This window comes from Chiroxiphia lanceolata, chromosome 11, assembly GCF_009829145.1.
Source record: "Chiroxiphia lanceolata isolate bChiLan1 chromosome 11, bChiLan1.pri, whole genome shotgun sequence".
Taxonomy (NCBI): Eukaryota; Metazoa; Chordata; class Aves; order Passeriformes; family Pipridae; genus Chiroxiphia; species Chiroxiphia lanceolata.
The window spans coordinates 5,650,555-5,674,569 of record NC_045647.1 but is presented as its reverse complement, the minus strand read 5'-3'; the positions used below and the strand labels follow the sequence as shown (position 1 = coordinate 5,674,569).

The following is a 24,015-nucleotide window of genomic DNA, read 5'->3' as shown; positions in this document are numbered from 1 at the left end:
AATTTGTCTGATTCTTCATTCTGTCTACAAGGCCTTTCAGTTTCTTAGAAGATTATCTTTTCTTCTTGAGGCCCTTCTCCCTCATCTTTCTTCACAACTCCCACCTCCTTACCCTTTCCCTTCTATCCTTCCCACAAGTCCTAAAGGGAACATATTTAAACAGGTGTTATTTTTAAATAAATTCCCATCACCTGCCCTCTTAAGTGCTGCAGAAAGCTCCCAGTATTCCCATGGAAAGGGGGAAAGTCTTGAGCCTCCCTATGGCTTTGGCAGCAAATGCCAGCAGCCCTCTCTTCACCACCTCCTGATACGGGCTGTGCCTGATCCCAGGCCCAGGTATCTTGCTCATCAGTACTTCATGGTACTTGGTTGTCTATCATCTGCTTTTTTTGACTCTTCTAGACCCTTCTCAGGCCAGAAAATAGTAACTGCCCCAGTTGTTGGCCACCTTCCAGTGTCTGAGGGAATTCTTCAGGAAAACAAGAAAACCTTTATTAAGCAGATCACTACATCCCCAACCATACTGGTCAGCATGAGGCTTGTCCTGAGCCACCCTCTCTTTCCCAGCTCTGCTCAGGGACCTGGCACGAGCCCCACTGTGGGGAGGGTCTGTGTGCCAGTGCTCTCCTGTGTCACTGTCACACACCTGCCACCCACTGCTTTATTTTTTTAAGGCTATATTAAAGAGCTGCTCTGAACACTGTGGCAGAGACCGGTATAATGTTCCTGTCGGTCTGCAGGGTCAGGTTCTTAGTATGTATTGCCCAATAAAGTACAGCAGCTCTGAAGGAGTGTATGATCTGTCAAGGAAACTCATTGCACCTCTCAGTGAGAGTCGCCACTGAGATATATGTCCTTGGGTGCTGAGAAGGAGGTACTTAGGAGTAAGGGTACTTATTACTGTTATTATTTACTATTGTTTGGTGCCTGGTGCTGGTAAGCAGTGCAGGTGGCACACACTTCTACCTCATCAAGGGGGGAAAAAAAATCCCACCTTGTGCTATAGCACACATCCTGAGCTCTTAAAATGGAAGTTTCTGTTCTGTCTCTAAGCCTTGTTTCTTTTGTAGGCAGAGGTAAGAGTTGCAATGCCAAGTGAATGGTATGTACTAAGTCCATACAATGGCTCTTTAAAAAATAATTACATATGGTGCAAGAGGGAGAGGAAACCACTCCATTCCTGTAAATGGCCACTTAAGATGTGGAGAATAAATAACTGTAACAAATAATCTGGCATAGCTGAGCTTTAGCATTTAGGAATAAATCAGAGCTCTTTTCCCATTGTCTGCCGAGGTGCATTGGAAATGGAGTTGGAAGGACAGATTTCCCTCAGAGTTGTGGCAAGGTGTTGGAAAGCCCATGGGAGCGTGTAGGAATCTCCTGTACTCCCGTGCGTTTTGTTGCACTTTGCCTGCACCACCCTTCCCCGTTCACAAGCATGTGCTGCTCTCTGTGAAAGAAAGGAGACTCCCTTAAGTCTCGCTTGCCTCTTGTGAATAAGTGCAAGAACAACGCCGGGGAATAAAGCCTCTGCCGGCGGAATTAACGCGTCCCCAGATCGCTCCTTGGCTGTTCAGTCCCTCACCTCTCCATCAGCTCTGCCTTCCCACCCGCGCTGGTCCACCCTCCTGCCCATTCATTCACTCTGCCTCCCGCAGCCGGAGCGGCGGCTCCTCCGCGCCGGGCACAGTCTCAGTGCCGGTATTTAAATGCAGCTCCAGTCGCTGGCGAGCGCCTGGCTGGGGCTTGTCACCGAGGGCTGTGTCGCTTTAAGGCATGTGATACTTTCCCGAGCAGGGATGTATTGAAATAGGCTCCGGTACTTCCAGCATCGTAGAGCAGTGTCGGAACCGCCGCCTTCCCCGCACTGCCCGCGCCGGAGTCAGGCTGCTCTGCCCTCACACACAGACTGCTCCTCGCCCTTAAGTATCCTGGAAGCTGCAAATTATCTCAAGATCACTTCAAAGGTCTCGTCAAGCAGAAGGTGATGCTAGGAGATGATTTAAAGGTGAAAATGAGAAGGTTTCCACCCCTCAAACCTTGGCCACTTTTCTGACGGCAGAGTCTGAGAGCTCAGATGTCTTCTTTACTCTGGAAACAGGATTTGTAACGAAAAAGAGATTTTAATTTTTTTTTTCTACTTTTAATCCTGATAAAGAAGATTATTGGGAAGCTATAAAAAAATCCCTTATTGTGATACAGATGGATTTAAAAAAGTATTAGATCTTTCCGATGAACACTACTAGAGTGCTCTGCTCTTGGTTGGATTACTCAGGTAAGGAGCTTCTTCAGGATTTAAGATTCAGAAAGCAGATCTGGAACTCATCAGATAATAAGTGGAAAATACTCAGTGCTGTGTTTCTTTACTAATGATAAGATGATTGGTATGTAAAAGTGTGTATGTGGCAGCACCTTGCTTACAAACAAGTGCATGAAGAAATGTTTGTGAGAAATGCTGGTGTTTGAGCAAAGGTAGTTTGAAATAGTGCAGTTTGAGAGAGGTTTTGTGTACAAAGAAGAAAAAAGCTAATAATTAAGGCTGAGAGGGTTAAGTAAGTCTACTGTCCATGTGCTAAGAATATGATGCCGGAGGAAAGACACAGGAGCATTTAGCAGGCTGTGGAAGTTTGGCTTTGCTTTGCTCTTTGACTGGGATTTATAAAGTTCAGTTTAAATAACCTGAATAGCTGAAATATCCCTATGTGAGAGTTCACCTTTCCCCTCTTACCTTGTGGTATAAAAAGCATGGGAGCATCAAATATGACAAGAAGGCGTTAATTCCTGAAGACACTGGAAGCCTACTGGGAGCTCCCTGGTCTGAGGGGGTTGAATCTATTTTGCAAGATAAATAGGTCTAAAAAGAGAGGAGAAAAAGTGTGTTATATACTGCAAAGCAAACAGCTGGAAATGAAATTAATTATACACTAAGCAGTGCATCAAGCACTCAGTACAGAGAAAGGAAGAGCCTCATGCTGATCAAAATAATGTTTTGGTATTCTCTAATAATTATGCTTGTCAGTTTATGTGGTTCTTTTTAGCTAATTAGGCTTAGAAAGCTTCCCAGAGACTGTGCTGCTTTAAAATCAGGGGCAAAAAAAAAAAAGTCATATGCATATATTTTGTTACCACTGTATTTCACTATTTTAATATTGTTAATTTTCATACTGCAGAAATCCCCCTGATATCACATACAGACTTTTTATTTTTTTATTATCATTTTTTATTTTCTTTTTTTTTTAGCGAAGACATGGTCTTTCCATGTGAGAGATTTAATCTTTCAAAGTCTTTCTTGCTCTGTGAAAATGATGTTCAGCTGATTGGGTTATTAGATAGAGAATAGCATCCCGTCATTGGCTGAACGAGGAGAGTGCCTGAAGTTTGATTAATTTGGCAATATGAAATGCAGCAGAAGGTGTTGTTAAGGGAACTGGACGATGTGTAGCGTAGCTGAGCCTTGCAAACCTCCCAGTCCTTGCAGGCTTTGAGAAAGAGCTGTTGAAGTTAACAAGTCAGAGGGAAATTTAGCCAGTTAGTACAGCCCTGATCACAAGTATGAAAAACCACGGTTTTCTGTGTTGGGTGACCAAGTACAGCAGCACCAGCAGACAAAGAAATTGCTCTTTCCCTCTGCAACGGGAATATTATTAAAATTTTGACACAATCTGCTTTGAGAAGGCATCAAATCTTCTATGGAATCCATCTGAAATTCAGTCTGCCCATACTCTGGTCCCTGTGCACGCACAGGTCAAACAAAAGGAAGCTGATTTCATCTGAGGATTAGAATGTAATTTTGAGAAACAATTGCTTTGTTTGATAGACAGAAGCATGATTAATAATTAATACTTGCAAAAGTAAAGAAATAAACAATAAACTGTTAGCTTCTGGGTCAGTATCAGCCGTCCAGTTTTGGGAATGGAGTGTTTTTGCAATTCATCTTGGATAGCTGAGGATGTTTTTATGTTTTATGCCTTTTTGTAATGTGTTTAAAGTAGCTTTGATACTGCCTGGACATCATGAGTTTCTCACCTGGCAGTGTGATTTTTTTTTTTTTTTTAATTTAATGTATATTTTTTAACTCACTTGTAAACGCGACTATGGATTAGTGTGGGAATATTTTCCAGCCTCTTTTTACATTGTGGCTTTTTTAGTCCTCAGATTATTACAGTTTGATTTTTACCAATGAATTATTAAAGTTATCCAGGCTCCTGCGTGATGCCTTGTTACCTCAGCTGTCCTTTTTGGGCATGACCTTTGCTGTATAAGAATTGCATCCTGCAGGGGGAATAATAATCAAAAGAAATTTAGCAAAAGGAGTGAAAAAGGAAAAAAAATACTGTTGTAATGGAATCTGACTATTCTGTGTGCTGTGAGGCATTGGGTAATAATGTCTGTCTAATATTTTGTTTAGAGAATGGCAGTGGTCTCTGCAATGTCCTGGGTCCTGTATTTGTGGATAAGTGCCTGTGCAATGCTGCTCTGTCAGGGGTCCCTCCATCACACTTTCCAGCAGCATCACCTGCACAGACCAGGTAGGACTGAGCTCAGCTCTGGGATGCCGTGAGATTGCAGGTTCTCTGCCCGTGCTCGTGTCTGTCTTGATAAATGACTGAGTAATCAAAACTCTTTTTATCATTTAACTTTTATGAGTTGCTTGCCTTTATATTGCACAGCATCTGGTTTTTTTTGGTCAGTCTAATGTGTGTTGTTGCTCTGCCAATCCGATGTTGGAATAGTCATCCTTTAATGTCATCATCTAACAATTTCCCAACACAGGCATCCCATTTTGGATAACTGTTTGGTTTCTGTGTCCTTATCTCTATCTCCCCTTCTCCTCACCTGGTGAAGTTCTGGAATGGGCGTGTAACTCAGACATTGTGGCACCACAGGTTTGGATAACTTTGCAGTTATCTGACCCAAACTGGGTATGGGTTTGTTACTTGAAACGCTGGCACCAAATCTCACTTACAGTCACCTGTGTTTACTGGAGGTCAGATGTTTGCATAAATGAGTCACACTTATTTTAAGGTTCTCAAGTTTACCTCTGAAAATTGATGGGGTCGCAAAAGTGCAGCCCAGAGGAGAATTTGGGACTGTCTTTCAGTGGAGTTAAATGCCTATAAATCAGAATAAATCAGAGTGGAGAACAGAGCTGACTTTGACTGTTGGATCTGCAGGGACAGCACATCAGTGGTTTTATTGTGTTTTTATTAATGGAAATAGATCATGTAAGTTTTTCAACTGTTAATTGCACTTTAAAGAATGTGCTATGCTAAAAATTGAGGTGTTGGCATATTCTAGCACAGTATTATCATCTGGTTAAAATTAGATGGGCCAAGAATGTCACTTAACAAATTTGGATCCAAAGAAAGGTGGGAAAGGTTTTAAGAGACATAGAAATGAAAGATGGAAAATCTTAACTCACAGTGATGAATCATTTAACAGTGTGGCAATTAATACTTGAATGTTTTTTGATCTCATGACATCCCTTCAAAGACAGATGGTCTTGAATCACAGGGCTTTAGTAACCTTAAAACTCAAAGTTTCCCAAGTACATCTCTTGCCCAGAAGTCGCAGATATTGGCATTGTCTTGCTTTCTTGTAATAAAACATGTATAGAGGAATAGAGCAAAATCTTTGCTAGCCTAGCTCTCAATACACATCTTAGAACATCAGCTTAACCAAGACTATTTACTAGCTGACACTGGAAGTTTGAGAGTGTTTGAAGTTTGAGTGGTGAGGGTCTTATTTGGGACTTGCAGAGATTTATTACAGTGCAATTGTCAGTAATGCTGCTGGTTATTTGAGTTTGTCTCTAGTGAAGGAAATAGGGAAAAACCAGCCCAGCTAAACAGATATGTAAAAGGAAAATGTAATATCGTTTTAGGGAATCAGTTGAAACAAGTGACATTATGAGAAAAAATGAGAGCTGGGCACATCCAGAGCTCAGCAACATTTGCCTAAGCTTGAAAAATCACCTTTTTTATGAAGCAAGAACAGCAAGACACTGAATGCATACCAAATGTTGGGGAAATGTGAAAAATGACAAAATCTTTCACTCAGAGATGTGCTACAGATAGAGTGAAGGTTTTACAGCTGCCTCATCACCTACTTAGAAGCAGCCAAGCTTTCCCTCCTGCGAGCCTGGCTCAGGCAGCTTCTCCACACCCTACACGAACAAGATTGATGGTGTTCTGATCCCAGGCAGCCAATTTCAGTCTCTCAAGAAATAATCCACTACACTGACAGATGAGTGGAATTTGACATGATGTTCACCTCGAATTCAGATTGTGCTGCACCTGGGAAGTACCAGCTACTGAGTGTCCTTTAGGGAAACTGTTAGGTATTTTGGACAATTTCTGCTGTCACAACAGAAAATCAAGACAGTGTTTTTTTATAAGGCCAAGAATTTTCAGTCTGCCAACTGAATGTGAAAGGTTGTACATAAAAGGGATGGAAATATGTTAACTAGCAAACTGAGTGGTTTTAATGTATTCAACTGCAGTCCCTGAGCACACCCTATTTTTCATACTTATAATATTAGGAATGCGTCGTTTACTTTTAGTTACTCACTGTGTAAGTAAGATTAAAATGTTCAGCCAAATAAAAGTGAATAAAAATGGATGCAGATGAGCCAGGATATAATTTCAGTAATTTAATATTTGGTATATGAAACTTCAACTTATTGAATCATGACAAATATAGCTGTAATCAATAGCATGCTCAGCATACCTTTTCTTTCAGTTTGTGGTCTTCCATAGGTAATGAGATGCTCTAAAATAAGAGAATTTGAGCAGTTCAGCTCCATTGTGGGGCCACTGTGGTACAAGATAATTAAAAAGGCAGGTTTCACCCCATCTTGTGCTTCTCATACTTGATGAATAGAAGAGTCTCACTGAGCACAGGAAGGTACAGGTAAAAGAAAAATCCTCTTGGAGTGTATTTAGCATAATAAACTTGAACTGAACTCAGTGGATTAGCACAGTGAATGTATCCATCTGGACTACTGCAATAATCCAGTTTTGAAACTCTGGAAATTAAGGGCAATATATAAAAATGTTAGTTTATCATCAGAGATTTCTGAGCTTGTTCTTTTTTTTTTTTCCCCTGAAACTTTCTTAAGTGTCTGAATGGGCCGAGATAGATTTCCATGTACTGTGCAATCACAAAAGCTTAAAGCCTCTTTTTAGTGTAGTATAATTTTTTCATTTTTATAATTCAGTACTTCTTTATTTGGTTAGATGGCTTAGCAGAAGGTATGAACCTGGAAACAAATGTGATAAACAGCTCTACCTGACAGTATTTTTGATTGACTGTAGCTTTATTTTCTGTGAAACGTTGGCAGGTGGGCACAGGTAGTAAGGGCATGGTGAATATTGCTTGCTTGTAAGATGAACGATGCTATGATATTTGTGCCTGTTCATTAATTCTTCTTTATCTCATTAACACGATGAGAAGTTTGAATGCTGCTGTTTAGTACCCTTAAGTATTGGTGCCTTTTCCTTTTGACTTGGATGGGTGAGGAGGAGGAGACTTGAGAGTAAACTGGCAGAACACCATTGCAGTGTAATTCCCCTTGGGTAATATACATGGCTTTCTGCAGGTTTTTTATGACAATATTTCATTTTCATGAAAATCATGTTAGGCAGAGGATGTGTGAAAGCATTCACAGGAAATAACTTTATGTGGAAACAAATCTCCATCTTTTTTCCAAGCATGTCATTTCTGTGTGATTTAAGAAGAAACAGTGGTAATGAAAAGATTTCCACACTGGCTCTTAGACTCTAAGATACACAGAGTTGTAGAGCTGTTGAATTGGCCTGAGGGTTAAAGTGGACAGGTTGTGATTTGCAGAGTTATCTGAGTGCCTGTGATAGTTCATTGATCATCTGATTGACAGGATTGACCCTGCCCAGAGGTAGGAAGTAGATGTTGGCATTTGGTGAGACAGCAAGATATCAGCAAAGTACAGGATTCAAGTTTAAAAAAAAACAAAAAAAAAACCAAAAAAACCCCACAAACGAACACAATAAACAAACACCACTCTTTCAATCATGCAGTTCTTGACAAAATTTTGGCTGTGTTTCATAATGAGGTATTATATGCATCAGCTATTTAATCACAGTGCACAACACTGGCAGTGTGTTGCTTGAAAGGACATAGGATTTGCCTGCAAGTTTGTGTAAAATGAATTAGATACATGTTAAGTTAGTTTTGTACACAGTGTAAAGATGTGAGACAGACACAAGCAGAAACATGTACATACTGTAGCAAATATGTCAATTAAAAATAGGCCTATTCAGAGGAAAAAATCATGGAGAGAATCAAGGCTGGAATTTTATGATGCTAAATGTAAAGTGCCTTTTATTGTGACAGTAGTTAATGATGTGCCCATTAAAAATCATCTCAAGAAGTGTTTCTCTGTACTTCATCTCACGAGGTGGAAAAATCGGTCTCAAAGCAATTCTGTACAAACTAACAAGGAACATCAACCAAAGGATGCTCTGAGCATGTTTCTCAGTAGACAGCATTTTGCAGAAAGTGGAGTCTGTGGCTGTGAGCAAAAATGTCTTAGTTCTGATCTTGGCCTTCCCACTGATTTTTATGGCCTTGGGGGAAATTGCATATTTTCACATTTCAAAAGGTCTGCTGTATTCATATGCCCCATATATGTGGCTATTCAGTTTGAAACAGACTGGGAAGAATGTTGGTTTGGATCTAACTCCTTGGAAAAGTGTAAATAAAATGTGTTCTTTGTAGAACAATTGAGATTTAGAAGGTGAATTCAACAGGATTTTTGCTCCTGGTACTGATAGAAGCAAGTGTGGGACTAGGTAGTTAATATGTAAAAGTATGCAGTTTCTATGATTACCAAGAATTGTGTTTCATTAATCACATGATGTGAATGCAAACTGTTGCCTTCAGTATACAATGTCCAAATTACCATGGGGCAACACAGCCAGTAGGCAGCAGATCTTGTCGTGGGCATCAAAGGTGACAAGTAGTGTTTCTTGCTGTATTAATAAAAATGAACAAATTTTTAAGCCCTAAGGTCTGATTCGGTTTTCACTTACACCAGACATGCACAGGGAGCACAACAGTGTCCTGGTTTGTTCATGATCAGAAAAACCTGCTCATAATGAGCTGTTCCAGTCACTCACTGGAAATCATCTCTCTTGCGATACCTTTGTTATACACACCTGGTCTTCACAGGCTGTTCTTGAAAATGTGAAGCTACCAACTGCTAAGTAAAGAAATCCAAGTTGGAGGTACCTGCTGTGTTCCTGGTCACATAAAAAAATACGTTTGAATGTATGTGGGCATGTATTTTGTGTGGACAGAGTACTGATGTAACAACTCAACACTTAAGGATGATGTAGGGTTTCTAAGCAGCATGATAGCAATGAACTGCCTGCTGTGCTTGTGTGATGCACTTGTTTATATACTTTATCAGAAGTATTGTACCCTGTAATTTAGGGTTTTTTGTGGTTTTTTGGGGGTTTTTTTTGTTTGTTTTTCTGAGAAATCAAACCTCCAAAACAAAACCAGCATGGCTACAGGGTGTGTTTGCAGGCAGTTAGCTGTGGGGGTTTTGGGGGGGTTGTAAGCTGTTATTTAAGACACAGAAGCCTTTTGAAGTAAAGGGGGAAAACTGTAGGTAGGTAGTGCCAGGGAGCAGCCAGAGCTCATGGGAGGGTCAAAGGCAGGAGGAGAAGGGAGTGTAGCTGGGAGGCTCTCAGCAATTTTGCAGGTGGAGGAAAGCTGTCAGCAGACATGCTGCTGGATGTGACGCCTTGTTGCTTCTGATCCAGGGAGATGAAGCAACCTGAGGGGGAGCAGGTGTTGCAGCTCGATGGGCTGTGAAGAGCAGCATGGCCAAGGTGTGCAGTGGGGCACTGAGCAAGTGCTGTGCCCAGCAAGGCTCCGAGGGAGCTGCTGGAGGCAGGGCTGTGTTCCCTGTGATCACCCTCGCAGCACACCTGGTGCAAAAGAGCAGTGACAGGGTGCTCATGGTGATATTTGGAGAGATGTGATGTGCCTCCCTCGTGTGTGGTTCACACTGGCAGTGCCTGTGCCCTGGTTCTGTCCCCTTGCTCTGCCCTTCCTGCTGGCCATGCTCCTGTCCCCATCCTGTGCCACTTCAGCTCTCCCTCAGGCCCCTCTGCAGGCAGACACTCAGGTAGGTACAAAGCACATCCCTCTTGGTGTGACAGAAGCTGTTCCAGGGAAATAGGGATCAAAGATCACCTCTTGCTGTGCTGGCCTCAGGAGCACCTTCTGCTCCCACCCCTGTGTGCTGAGCCTCCAGCTCCAAGTGCAGCCCTGGGGCCTGGGTGAGTCATGCAGGGACTACTTGGAGCTCTCTGTCATGGCATTAAAGATTGTGAGAATTCATACTATGGTGGTGAAGTCCCAAGGAAAATTTGGCACCTACAAATATAAGCCCCAAAAGCAAACTGTGTTGCTCTGTGCTGAAGTATTTCTGCTGATAGCATCAGAAACCCGCCTTTAATGATCAGCCTACTTTATCCAAGGCTCATTTATATTTTAAAAGGCAATATCTAAGTGCATTTCCTCATAAGACAGATGTGTTTTCTCCCATTAAGTTTCATATTGTTTTATCCTATCTTGTCTATAATCTTCGTGGTTTCCTTCTGAATGTTTTTGTTTCCGCTATGTTGTGAAACTAAGCTTTGCTGTGAGCAAGATTTATTTTCCTGGTGGGATTCAGCATTTTTTGCTGTTTTCAGATGCTCTATGCAGATTCTCTCCAGCTAAACTTATTCTTTTGTATGGGAGTGGTGCTGGAGATTTCTGTTATGGAGCCCTAGCTAGGGACCACAAGGGCTGCAGCGCCGCTGGATTCTAAATTTATGAGACTCAGTCAGTGATGCACAGTGGGGAATTGGGGGTGTAAATTAAGCTGAATGTAGTTGCAAAGCCCAGTGTATGTATCTGTGACTCATATTTCTACGCTCTATTTAGAAGATTGTTTTCTGACATCTCTCTCTTGCCTTTTATATCTTTTTTGGAACAGCAGTTTTTCCCTTTTCCTTCGCAGTGGGTAAAGAAACCAGTCCCTGCGCTTCTTGAAAGGTCAGTTCAGTGACAGCAGGTACAGGATCACTGTTGCTGTCATGCTAATCAATAACTGTGTCCTAGTATTCCATTGTAATCCTTATATTACTTTGAGAGAACAGCTTTGCTTGGGAACTGAATTGATGGCAGGAATGGAGGATTTGAGCAGTTTTTGGATGATGTGGAAATGATTCCTTGAGAATCACCAGGTGAAGTGCAGTACACAGGCAATCTGTTATCTGAGGTGGGTGCTCTTGTTGTGGTGTCTTGTCTTTGAGCTACAAGGTGAATAACCTGCTCTCCACGAGCAGCTCCCCCCAGCCACATGTGCTGGGTGCTTCTTGAAATTGTGCATAAATATTTCTTCCATGAGCAGTGAAGTTTTAGTGTATATCATGCACCTTAACTCTCACTAAATGAATAGGCAATTAAACCCCAGCTTAAGTAGTGATCCTTGTCTCTTGATTACTAGGGGAGCTGTTGGTTCAGATCAAAGAATGCTTTTAATTCATCCTCCTGCATAATCCAAAGCTCCTACTGGATTAATTTTGTTTTCTGTAAATGACAAATCTGAATCAAGAGCCTTCATTGTGAACCCATTAAAACATGGTGAGCAAAATCCACTTTGCAGTTAAATCGTGTGAAAGTTATATCAATGAAATGAAGAACTGGATTGGAAAACTCCTGTGAGCATACATGTCGGTCTGTTGGAAAATGGGGAACCTGGGGTTGTGATTTTCCATGTTGTAAATCATGTCAGCAGCCAAAGGCTCTATAGATCAACCTGAGTGCAGGCAAGAGCCTCAGGATCTAAACTGCACACACTCTGATAAAACTTTTTATTATTTTTTTGGTGTCCTCATTAATGCTCTCCAAAACTGCTGTTAAATATTTCTGGCAAGCAAGGCTTCAGTGTAATTGTACTGTGTTGTTCAGGATTTATTAATTATAATCTTTTCTCGCAGAGTCTATTTATATTTGATCATGACATTAATTGGTTGCCAAAACAAACTAGAGTTAATGGTGTTTAATTAAGTGGTTGGGAGCAAGCAAGGACAGTTTATTTGGAAAATCGGTTTCATTGATTTATATGTTTGTTTCTTAAAAGAACATGCACAAATGAAAGGAACCTTTTGGTTAACACCTCTTTCCCTGCATGCTGCCCAGGAACCACCAATAACACAGTTGTGCCTTTGAACAGATTCAAGAGTTGAGAAGTATCTGTAGTGTATATGTTTGCCTAGACAAACGTAGTAGGAAGTAAATGTTCACATTCTGAATAATTCTGAATTTAAATAAAACCTAAAACCATATGGAAATGAGATCAAGTAATAACGAAAATAGCAGTAGGGTGTTCAGAACACTGTATTTTGAAAAATGCATCTCTCATCTGGCTAAAGATGCTGTGGATAAGGAGGGTATGGTAAAACACTAAAATATGACAAGGCAAATATCTCCTATAATTTTATTAATACAATATATCATTGTATTGCTATGATATAATAATTTCTATGTTTTCTATCATATGTTTCAAAATTGACGAATTTTACAGTTCAGAATCTCTTGAACTTCTGTTTCCTGTTTTAATATTAACATTGGAACTGAGTTGAAAATTCTGAGGACTTAACATCTGGGGTTTTTCTGTTTTGGTCAGTGGTTTCACTGTTTGTTTTGTTTAGTGTGGTTTTTTAAATGGAAAATCAGTTTCCTAAGTTGAAACGGTGATTGAAAAAGTAGTTTGATATCTTTATGCCTTATTTTTGCCCTGATATTCCTCATTGGCTCTGTAAGGTATCAGCAGCTACCCAAAACAATTCAGCAAAATTCTGTCTGAAAGTATAACTTTAGATCTGCCAGTGGCTGTTTCTTTCCCAAGGGGAATCAAGACCTCACAGACTTCAAATCCAAAACCAATGTGAACATGAGGAAGGTGCTGTGTGTCCTTCTGGCTGGTACCAGCTCTTGTTTTGGTTTAGAGTAGCAGTGAAATGAAAGAAAGTCTAATGTTTACAGAAGTTACCTTTTTTTTTTTTTTTTTTGACAAGGATACAGCTTTTATTAAACAGCAGAGATCTGGGGGTGGAGAAATCTTGCTTAAATCATAAGCTATCAGGGCTACACTACCACTGCTTACTGTGACTATCATTAGTTCATTAAATCCCTCTTTTTGGTTACTTGCATGGGAGACTTTCAAATTTGGGGAGTCAGTCAGCCAGAAGTTGCTATTGTGTGTTAAACAAAAAATAAAAAAAAATAGGGTATGAGTTGAAGCTAACAGAGGTTTTCGAGTTTGCAGTTGGTTTCAGTGTGCCAGGGCAGGATCTGACAGAGAATGACTGTCTAAGCCAGCTCCCACATCTGTAGTATAATTATTTCTGTAGTAATATCCTCTTTTTGTGGCGTTTTAAAATGCAGCATTTTTGTTCCCCCAGGTAGTTAGAAATTGTCTTTCCACGGCTGAAATCTCAGCGCTTTCTCCATCAAGTCAGCTGCCTGGGTGGTGTTTATCTTAACCTTGCTTTGAGTTTCTCCAACAAATAGATGACTCCTTTAGTTCTAATTTAGGTTCTCTTGGTATTTCTATTATCTCTTTCTAGTTGGCAGGCAAGGAAATCAGATGTGCATCGAATGAAACCATTTGTCATGGATTAGTGCATGCAAATGCCTTGATAACAGCAGTAGACCAAAGCTGTGAGTGTCTGAGTGCTGACTTAGGAAGACAAAATTAACAAGGCCAAACCACCACTGATAGCTGTCCCTAAATGAGATTATTCAATGCCTAGGAGCAAGATGAGGCTTTTCTGTGCCCTCCCGTGACATTTGTCCTCATACTGAAATCTTTAGACATTAGGGAAATGCACAGTGAAGTGGGGAAGTGTCCATGGGAGCTCATGGCTTTCCCAGGACTCTGCACACCAACAGGATCTTCCCTCTGTCCAATAAAACCTGTCTGTATCTCCAGCAGAGGGGAGAGGTGGGGCTCAGAGCTGGGCAAAAGAGAAAATCCTAAATGATCCTCCAGCATGTGTATCCCTATCACAGCACACCGGGAGTCAGGAGAGCTGCCAGGCAGGATACTTAAATGAATCCTCTTGAGGAGGAATGTATCTTCCTCAGTGTCTTTGGAAATGTTTTGCATTTCCCTCTTTCCCCAAGGGCAGAATTGGGTAATTGTTTAATGCTGATCTCCTACTGTTGATAACAGGCTGAATTGAATGAGTTGACAGTGGTTTTTAGATATTTATCTCATGCTTGTCGTTGTTACTCCAGTTCCTTTATGAGCCTGGTTGGACTCTTTTCAGTCCTAAAAGGTGAGCTCTGCCGAGTTCCCCACTCAAAGGATGGTGTGAGGAAGAGCTGACACGCAGTTGTAGGAAGGGAATTTTGAGACCCCCCGAGTGGGAGTAGACTGTGAACAGTGAGCACGTTGTATTTCTAACCATCCCAAACCACCCTTGGGAGATCACCAGACACAGGTGCTGTAATTCAGTGTAAGGTCCACAACCTAGGCAGATAACCTGCTGTTTTCTGTAGGTTTTCACCCTGTTTCAATCTCTTTTTTTTTTTTTCTCCCCCTCACTGTTTTGTGTATTTCTAGATTTGTCTCCTTTCCTTTAAATCAGTTTCCTTTATTTTCTCTAAATCTTCCTTTATGTAAGCTCTTATGGCTCTCACTTTTGGAAAAGGCTCTCTGAACCTCCTCCTCTTAGTCAATGCACCTTGATGTGGTGTTTAAGCAACAAAATTCCACTTGATTTCATCCCAACTAGAACACCAGTGATATTTTAATGAAGTAAATAGTTTAAAACATTTCTGTTTAGAAAGAATCAAAATGTAGCTATTTCATCAAAACATTTGAAATGCTAAAATACATCTCCTGCTTCCTGATGGTCACACCACAGTTAAAGTGTTTTCTAAGAAAAACTGGGAAAAATAGAATTTATAGCCTTTTTCACTCATAGGAAATACTGTTGATCAGAATATTCCAATGGAAAAAATTTCACAGCCACTTTGTGCCTGTCTCTTCAGAGTGTATGCAAGGCAATATTACTATCATAATGGCTTTTTGTTTTCTTACTTCCTCCCCCTTTGCCTTTGTGCTTTGATTTTGTGTATTTGTATTGGAACCAAACCTTCATCCCTTACGCCCCCCCAAAATTTCTCCCTGTTTCCATGCTGCACTGTAGTCAAGACCCCTTTCTGAGGTCATGATGTTACCACAGACATAAGTAGGTTGATCAGACAGGGTGATGCAGACTGTGGAAAGCAAATTCTTGACTGAGCAGGACCAGTTCTGAAAATGAACAAATGCTGGTGATAAAAATAGGTGCAAATTAAAGGGAATGGGATTCTACTTCAGTTGTAAGTTATCTGATGGCTTCCTCTAGTAAGAGAGTTCCCTGACTTTTTAGAGTGCACTTTATTGGCTGTGAACTGCCTAAGGCTGCAGTGTTTAGTGGTGATGTACCTTCTATGAGCAGGGTGGTATCGAGCAGTTCTTTGTACCAGTCCTAATCCTCTGAGGGTCAGGCTGTGCAAGTCCCCCCTAAACCCTGTTCTTACCTAAAACAAGTTATTTCCTATTTCCTTTTTTGTTTTGTAGTCTATCAAAGGAGAAGTTGTAATCTGTAGTGTCTAGAGATGGAAACAAGCTACAGAGCAGTATCACATTTACACTGAAGTCCTCCTAAGAAGGATTGTATGTCTTTAGTATGCTGCTCCCTACATCTGAGGGGCTGTGTTCTTTAACAGGTGAGAAGAGATTATCTCTTAGTCCTGACAGAATCTGTGAATCAAAGTCTGTTAGGGGAAAATCTCATACAGAGTTTAAAATGCAAACCTGCTTTTAAATGTAACTATAGCAAAATAGTTTTCTCTGAATAATGCAGTATATGAATTAGTATCTTAAGTTTCAGAGATCTTCCTGTAAACTGTGTCCTGTCTGATTTTCAGGTGCTTTAAAGTCTGGATTTTATATAGGGACCCAACAAAGATATGAACAAAACTCAAATATGCCTTTATCAGGAGAGATTATTCCATGTTCTGATGGAACATACAGGTCTCAGAACATCATTAGTGCTTTATAGACAGAATAGTTTTATGGGGACCCAACCAACAGTGGCTTTTCTGTTTGGTCCTTTTCTTTCTCTTTCTGGCCAACTCAGGGACAGTCGGTCCCCCTGTGCAGCATCCAGCAGTGGAATAGACCATCTGAGAAAGCAGATCTCCACCATGATCTTTTTTATGGCAGCTGAGATGTAAACAAATGAGGTTTTGTTACTCTGTTCCTAACTTGGTCTCTCTAAGTGAGGCTGGTGGCTGCCAGACACTGTCATCCCAGCTGGTACCCAGAGCAGGCATCCCATCCCTGGTGCTCTGTCCTTGGCATGGCTTGATGTGCGAGTGCAAGTGTTGCTGTGAGCTGAGTGATGGATCATGGAGCCTCTCAGCTTCCTCTCTTTGTGGAATCAAGTGCTTTGCTGTAAGCCAACTTCACGCTGGCTTAGCTTCCATGGTGGTTAAGCTGTAATCTATCAGACTGCCCCGGCTGGGAGGTGTAAAGAGCCTTCACGTTCACTTACTGCTGCTCAACTGACAAACAAGTTGTGCTGTTGCAGGGAATTGTTTCCTGTGTCCAGGCTTTCAGCTGAACAGGCAGTGCAGGGTTTATTCAAATGTAGGCCTTCCCACTTGTTACTGAATTGCTTCTTTTAAAAGATGAGATTGGGCTTTTCCTAGGACAAAAAGAATCCTCTTTAATTATGTTTCTCACTTGAAGACTACACTTCCCACCATAGTTTACTGCTGTGCTTCCAATCCTTCACAGGCAGTGTAACATGGATTCTGCATAACTCAGTGCATTTTTTGAGATGTGTCTGATTTGCAAATATTAACTGCCTACTGCTATCTCAGTGCACTTGCAGACCAGCTGCAGCAGCATGAAAACTTTCATTTGCTATAATTGTAAAAAAACCCCATCTTAATCATAATCTCTTGCTTGCTTCTGAAGACATAAATTGCTCTGGGGAAAGACCTAGTTCTGTCCCAAAAGAGGACTGTGATCTGGGAATCCTGAATGGAAAATAACCTGTGAATGATATCTTGTTTGGTCCAGTCAAAGGTGTGGGAACACACACACACTTGGGATAAATGCTGTTAGGGTCCTGTGTGTCCTTCCCCACTAATGACCATTTTTGGGCTGCAGCTGTGGAGGCTGACTGCAGAAGTTTTTCTTCTCACTTGTTGGAACCTGGGAAAGGTCTTCTCCATAATTTATCTTTGTTTTGGCAACACAGAAGCTCAGAGGTTATGTAGTTATTGACCAGTATTTTTGTTCCTTGTCAGGACTCTGTACTTTCATAGAGGCAGAGCATGAGTCCAGTGTACCAGTCCAGATGGGGGCTACCAGCTTGGACTGTGGAATCCTGGCAAGGGATCCTTTTCCAGAGGGTCCTTTTCCTCTTGTGCAATGGAAAGATGACTGAACATCAGCCAATGCCCACTGCCTGGCTTACAGAACTTATTCAGAGGCTCTTGGTAGGCTTTGAGAATCAAACTGGGATTTGATTCCATCTGTACCGATGAATTAATGTGAAAAATGCTCATTGAATCTCTTGTGGAGATAAGCTTTCATGTGCTTGAGTAATTGTAGCAAATTTTCTTTTCTATTGTGACAATTGTTTGTTTATTTTTGCAGTTTGATGGAATACAGGGTAACAGTCTACACTTTGCAAAGCAGTGTTCCTTTTGTTGTGTGACTAAAGCAGTGTAAATAATATAATTCTTTTTTATGTGACAGCCAAAGCAAGATATCAAGTGTTGGTTTGGTGCAGTATTTACATTTTGAAGTTAGTTTAGAACAACTCGATTGTTCTTCTGACTAACTGGAAAAGAAAAAAAAAAGAAAACAAAATCTGAAACAATTTGACAAATTTATAAACACTGAAAGAGCAGCAAGGAGAAAGCAAGATTCAATTAATAAAAAAAGTCCAGAGATTGTACTTCTTCTTTCCTTACATAGGTTTAATTCAGGGTATCTCTAACCAGAAACCATGTTCTGCTGTAGAGTTGACCCTTCATCTTTCTTCCCAAAGTAGACCTGTGGAGTTAAGATATGACTGGTAGGGAGAGTAACTTCCAATGCCTCTTCAGTTTTCCATTTCAAATAAATAACTAAGAGAGCAGGGGTGAAACATCAGGGGTTTTCTCCTTCAGCTGCTATGAGACAGCAAAAAGAGCCAGTCCATTGCTCTCAGTCTCCCTGGATAAGGTGGTGTTTCATGGAAAGTTGGATGGGCTTTGAGACAGCCCCTAACCCTGCCAAAAACTGAGGAGATGAACAAGACAGATCTAAAATCCCTGCCCCTGAGGCTGAGTGCACAGAGCTGTGATCTGAGCTGGTGGTGGCAGACGCTGCTCATTGAGAACTAAATGCATATGAAAAAGAGGCTTCAAAAAACAAAGGATGTGTATTAAAAACACAACTTCTTGCAAAGAAGTGCTTTTACTCTTTGGGTAAAAGCACACTTTGGCTGGGTTTGCTTCTCTTGCTTTCAGAAGAAAGCTGAATCACTGCCCACTAATTCTCAGTGCGGGGCAGGAGGCAAAGCCTTTCTGCCATTCTGCTGTGTTTGAACACAAGGCTTGACCTGCGGCTTCCCTTCCACTCTGTTTGTGTTCAGGATGAGGCCAAGGCTGCACCAGCCACAGCACAGCCCTGTTCATGGCCTCTCTTCATCCATTCAGAAAGAAGCAGGAGCCCACAGAGAGGGAAAGCAAAGCTTTGACAAACCGATGTTTGTCTGCAGTGCTGTTGTGTTTTGCTGACTTCAGTCATCTCAAGACCTTTGCTAATTGAATGAGCCCATTTCACTCCTCAGGGTGACAGTTATCCAGTTATCCGAGTCAAACACCAATACTCCTTCTCCTTTAATATACATCTGCAGCAGTTAGTTTGCTGTCCTTGAAGAAACACAGACTGAAATATAATTTTATTTTGAGAGACGCTTCTGGGAGTTTTTTTAACAAAGTATTAGAAATATGTTTCTTTATCTCAGTGATAGCATCTGCTTTTTTCATTTTTATGTAAACTCAGCTCTGATTTGCACAGCATCACTGTTCTCCTCTTCCAGGGAAAGCACAGTTGTCTGTCAGCAGTGAAGCTCTGTGCAATCTAATATTAATCATTGACTCCAGCAGTTGTTTAAACTGTATCTAATTGTGCCTTTTTCATTGCAGGTTCTTGGGAGGGTGGAGGGGATTGTAGTGGGATTCCTACCTGGATATATTTGGTTTAAAATAGTAAATGAGTTACTTAGAGTAAGTGAGTTGGGGGTTATGTGTCAGGAGACCTTTACTGAAATATGTAAACTTGTAACAAAAAACCAAACCAAACCCCCCAAAATAAACAAACCACACATAAAACAAACAAAAACCCCACAAAAGCAAACAAAATAATCAAACCCCAAGAAACCCCAACAAACTTCTTATAGGAACAACCAGTTTTAACAGAATCCAAATGCTGGTAAAACAGAATGAGAGGTTGAGTGATGGAGTAGCTTTGGCATCCAGCCAGGGCCAACCCACCCAACCAAGGTTTGTTATTTCTTCAGCAGCACAAAGCATAAACCTTTCCAAAGCCTTGTGTTTTTTGTGGAAGGCCCATCCCGGTTCTGTGTGATGTCTTTTCATGTTGTTACCCAGCTCAGTGGATGATCTGTAGCTGTCAAATCTTAGAGCCCCAAAGTTCTGCTATCAGAAATAGAATGGGATGTAAAACACTTAGGATTGGTTTTGATGGCCCTTCATGTGGAATAGAAAATGTAGATTCATTTCATAGCTGACAAAGAGCTGATTATTTATGTTTCTTAGAAAACAACTAAGAACGTCCAAGAATCTTTTTTTACCATTATGGATGACTTTCCTTGTATTTTCACATCGTTCTTTTTGAATCATGACAAACTGAGATTAAACAACAAACAGCCCTGAGATCTGTCATTTTTTCCCAATGATTTGCATAGGATGGTGCCCATAAATTATAAAGGCAGCTACTGGATACTGTGAATGTACAAGTACTTTATTTGTGATAGAGTTTTAAGAAACATCCTGTGATCTGTATCTGTGGAAGATAAAGGTGCTATCCTATAAAAAAGGTGCTTAACATTTTCAGGATGCTAAACCACGAGGAAAGGGTGCTAATTTCTTTTTTTAATATGAAGTTTTATGCTGGATTGTATCACTCTCTGCTCACCTCTCTTCTTATTTCTTTTAATGTCAAAAGAACAAAAATCCACCCAGTTTTGGCCATCCTCTGTCTGAAGCATCTCCTTCTGTAAATGGGAAGTTTGGGAAAGATGCTGTAAGAAAAGGAGGCTTAATTTTTCTCTGCTGCAAAACCTCCTTATTTATGGCTGCTGTTATTTTATGTATTTCCTTTCATTACTCCTTGAGGAGGATAGAGGAAGGGGGCAATGTATTATCACTCAAAATCAGAATGTGTGGATATGCACATGGCCAGGCATGTCCAACCTTTTTGTTCTCTGTTGTGCAGGAATATTCACTACAAGCCCCTGTATGTAGTGCAGAGTCCCATTTTTAGTGTGCAGAGCTGGTTTCATTCACTTTCTTCACAAAACATTGTCCTTTCTCCTCCCTTATTTCTTGTCTGCTCAGTGTGGTCCATAGTGGGGATGTTCACAGCAGCAGGGTTTCAGTCACTCTCCTGGGTAACTCAGTGCCAAAAGTTTCCCATCAGCTGACTGGGTCTTGCAGTCAGTTGTTCAAATCATCACTAGGGTTTGGGGTCTGACTGTATTCCTGCTGGTCCTGATGAAGACTGAAATGTTTTCAGTTGTGCTCTCAGCAATAGCATCTTTCCTCATTGTACAAGTGCCAGTCTGGAATGAGATGTTTTCCCCCGGGACCATGGCTTGTCATGGACCAAAGCAGCGGGAACAGCACTGTAAGGGGCAGCAGAAAATCCCTGGTGTTGCCTTGTCCAGGGGAAATGGATGTTACTGCCTTCTTCAGATATTTTTTCCCACACAGAGAGAATTTCTGCAGCTCCCCAAATAGCAGTGAAAACATCTTTGTAGCTGCAGTGACAAGGTGTGGCAGTCACTGCCCTGGCCAGGGTAGCAGCAGCAACACGAAGGCAGTGCAGGAGCTCAGCATACCCTAATTTTCCTTGTTTATTATCCCTGCAGCCCCCAGGGCAGTCTGGCTTTGTCTGCCCTCAGGGCACAGCTCTGTCAGACTGCAAGTGGTGAGCTGTGGACCCAGTGGAGCAGACATTGTCCATGTCTCCTGCCACCACAAGGCAAAGGCAAAGCCCCACTGACCTCAGGGATGACAAGGTGCCATCACAGGTATTCCTTTAGGTTATATGCACTCACTCCATGGACTGGAAACACTTCTCAAATTCCCTGTTTGGTTTTTTGTTGTTGTTTTTTTTTTTTTTTTTTTATCTACCTACACTCACCCCAATGAGGAAGCTATCCACTTCTAATATTTTTGATTTTACTTTCTGTGTTCTGGTGGCCACAGCTAGGTAGACCTCCCAGGGATCATGTTGTCTAAATGAAACACTTAAAATCATAAAGGACAGATGTATGAAACCTGAGAACAATATCAATTATCCTGCCTTTTTTTCATCTCTAGAAATGTTTTTCTTATTACTTTTTGAATTAGGATTCTTGTAACAAATTCTAAAGTATAGATATGGACTCAAGTGCAGAAAGTGCCCAAAGTGTCATTAAGTCCACCATGACTGTTTCTGTCAATATTTAATATTTGGGTAAGTGCAATTCATGCTGTAAACAAAGCCATGGTAAATTGGGGGAAGGTAGTGCTTGCATGTCCAGAACACAGCTTTACATCCATAGCCTTACTATAAGCCAATTAATTTCCTGCTTCACTTTTCCCACGTTCACATGGATTCCTCCCATGGAGGTTTCAGGCACTATACTCTTCTGTATGTGTGGTAAGATTAAGAAGCTTCAAATCCATAAAATCAATCCACTTGGTGATCTTCTGATAAATAATGCCTGAGTTTATAGTTTTTTCAGCTTTGTAATTTGGATTTACAGCTGTTTGGCCACCTTGGTGGGCAGAGGGGTAAATCTCCTGCCCTCAGGAGCCTCCAGCTTGGCAGCACCTCTCCTGTGTGTGATGCTCAGAGCCTGGCAGAGAGAGGATGCTCCTGTCCTCCCCAGGAGAGACCAATGATTCCCTGCTTCTGGTAGTTGGCTGTGACTGGGGATTTGAGGTAGTAACAGGTTTTCTTTACGATAAGCGTGCCAAACATTTTGGTTCCATCACACTTCTGGCAGTGATAGATATATTAATTAGCATTTTTATGGCATAATAGTCTATAACCTTAAAATGTCAAATTGTGAGCACATTTGTAGATTAGGTTTAACTATTAGTGCTTTTCCAGGAGTTTATACGTAGATATGTATTATTTCTTTATTAGCAATATTAAATCATTGTAGTTGAAGAGTTATACATCTGTTCTTTATTAATTTTTCCCCTTCCACCAGAAACATGCAGGCGCCACAGCATCTTGCCCAGCTGCCAGTATTTGAAGAATTTGAAGATATTTTCTCTTTATAAGTCTCTTATGTAGCTTTATAATATGGAGGAGTGGAGGATGTAAAGGTTTCATCAGTATGATTTCCCCTAACTTAATATATATTTCTTAATTTTTCAAGGAGGGAAACTTCCATACCTGTCAGGAGAAAAAAAAAGAGGTAGACTATGAAACATTGTCCTTAATGGCAGCAATGAAAGTGTTCTGTGATTTGGGATGTTAGAGCAAGTGTGCTGGGAAATGGATTAGTAGGCCAGGAGAGGGTATTGGGATCAAAGTGCATAGTAAATTAATTTACCTCACACTCCTGCAATTTATCACATAGGTATCACCTCTACACGTGTAAAGATATATGAGTATGGATATGATATTGCTCTAGTGCTTATAACTTATTCCTGGACCTAAATAATTTAACACTCCTGCTTTAACCTTATTGAAATATTAAAACTCTGCCATTCCTTAGATTTGCCTTTGTTACAACTGTTACATTACATTTTTGTGTCATTAGGACACCGGTTCATAATTGCAGCCCAGACAGGTCTTTGGCTGTTTGAATAGAGAGCAAAGCTGGTTTTGCGTGGTAAATGCTAAGCAATTTCTTGATGAACAAGGACACACTTCATAAAGGAGGAGGAATGACAGATTCACTGACATCAGGAGCCTTTTTGAAAAGAAGGTTTTCATTTGCTCACTCTTGCAACTTTTGGCTTGCAGTCATTTCCCATCTCTAGAGCAGTTCTGAGTGGTTTTTCAAGTTGCTGTAGTTATGCTGCTCAATTAGACTTGGCTGGTAAACAGTTCATTAAAAATATCTACTTCAAAGCAAGATGAAAGAAGTCTTTCAGAGATTTTGATGGAGAATGGAACAAAATAAAGATCCGTCTATTGTTGAAGGGCCTCTAGGTCGGGAAGCAGAGGTGGTGCAGTGAAGTTGAGCTTGGGAAAATCGCAGTTATGCCCTGGCCTGAATTAGAGGGGGGAAGACTTTTCCTTTTCCACTCTTGTGCCAGGGAAGTGACCTGACCAGGGGCTCTGCTCTCTCTCTGTGCCTTTGATCAAAAACTGGCTTGTTCTTCAGCACCTCTTTCCTGTCAGACTGGCTGCCAAGTGACTCTCCTCCTCAAAGTTTAACCTGTACAGGGGATGTGCTACCAGGTGACAAAAAGATTTCCTAAATAACAGTCACAATTAGCTTAGGGACTGTGCTCAGTTCAGTTAAAGTGACCTGATCCCTGTTGCTCCTGGAGCTGGCAGGTAGAATGCTGCAGAGGAAAGGGTCTGCTCTTCTTCTGCCATCCCACAGCCTCTTTCCAATGATTCCTTGGCTCCTGTTTGCAGAACCCACAACT

General features: G+C 41.1%; 1 protein-coding gene across 1 annotated transcript in view; it reads left to right on the top strand.

Moving 5' to 3' along the window:
- Positions 1-1,487: 1,487 nt before the first annotated feature.
- The window catches only part of TAFA1 (TAFA chemokine like family member 1), a 221,614-nt gene continuing 199,086 nt past the window's right edge, over positions 1,488-24,015 (top strand). Inside the window, exons 1-2 of the mRNA XM_032699435.1 lie at positions 1,488-2,275; positions 4,409-4,529. Coding sequence (XP_032555326.1) covers positions 4,412-4,529 — 118 coding nt within the window. The 5' untranslated portion in view covers positions 1,488-2,275; positions 4,409-4,411. The remainder of the gene's footprint in view (positions 2,276-4,408; positions 4,530-24,015) is intronic.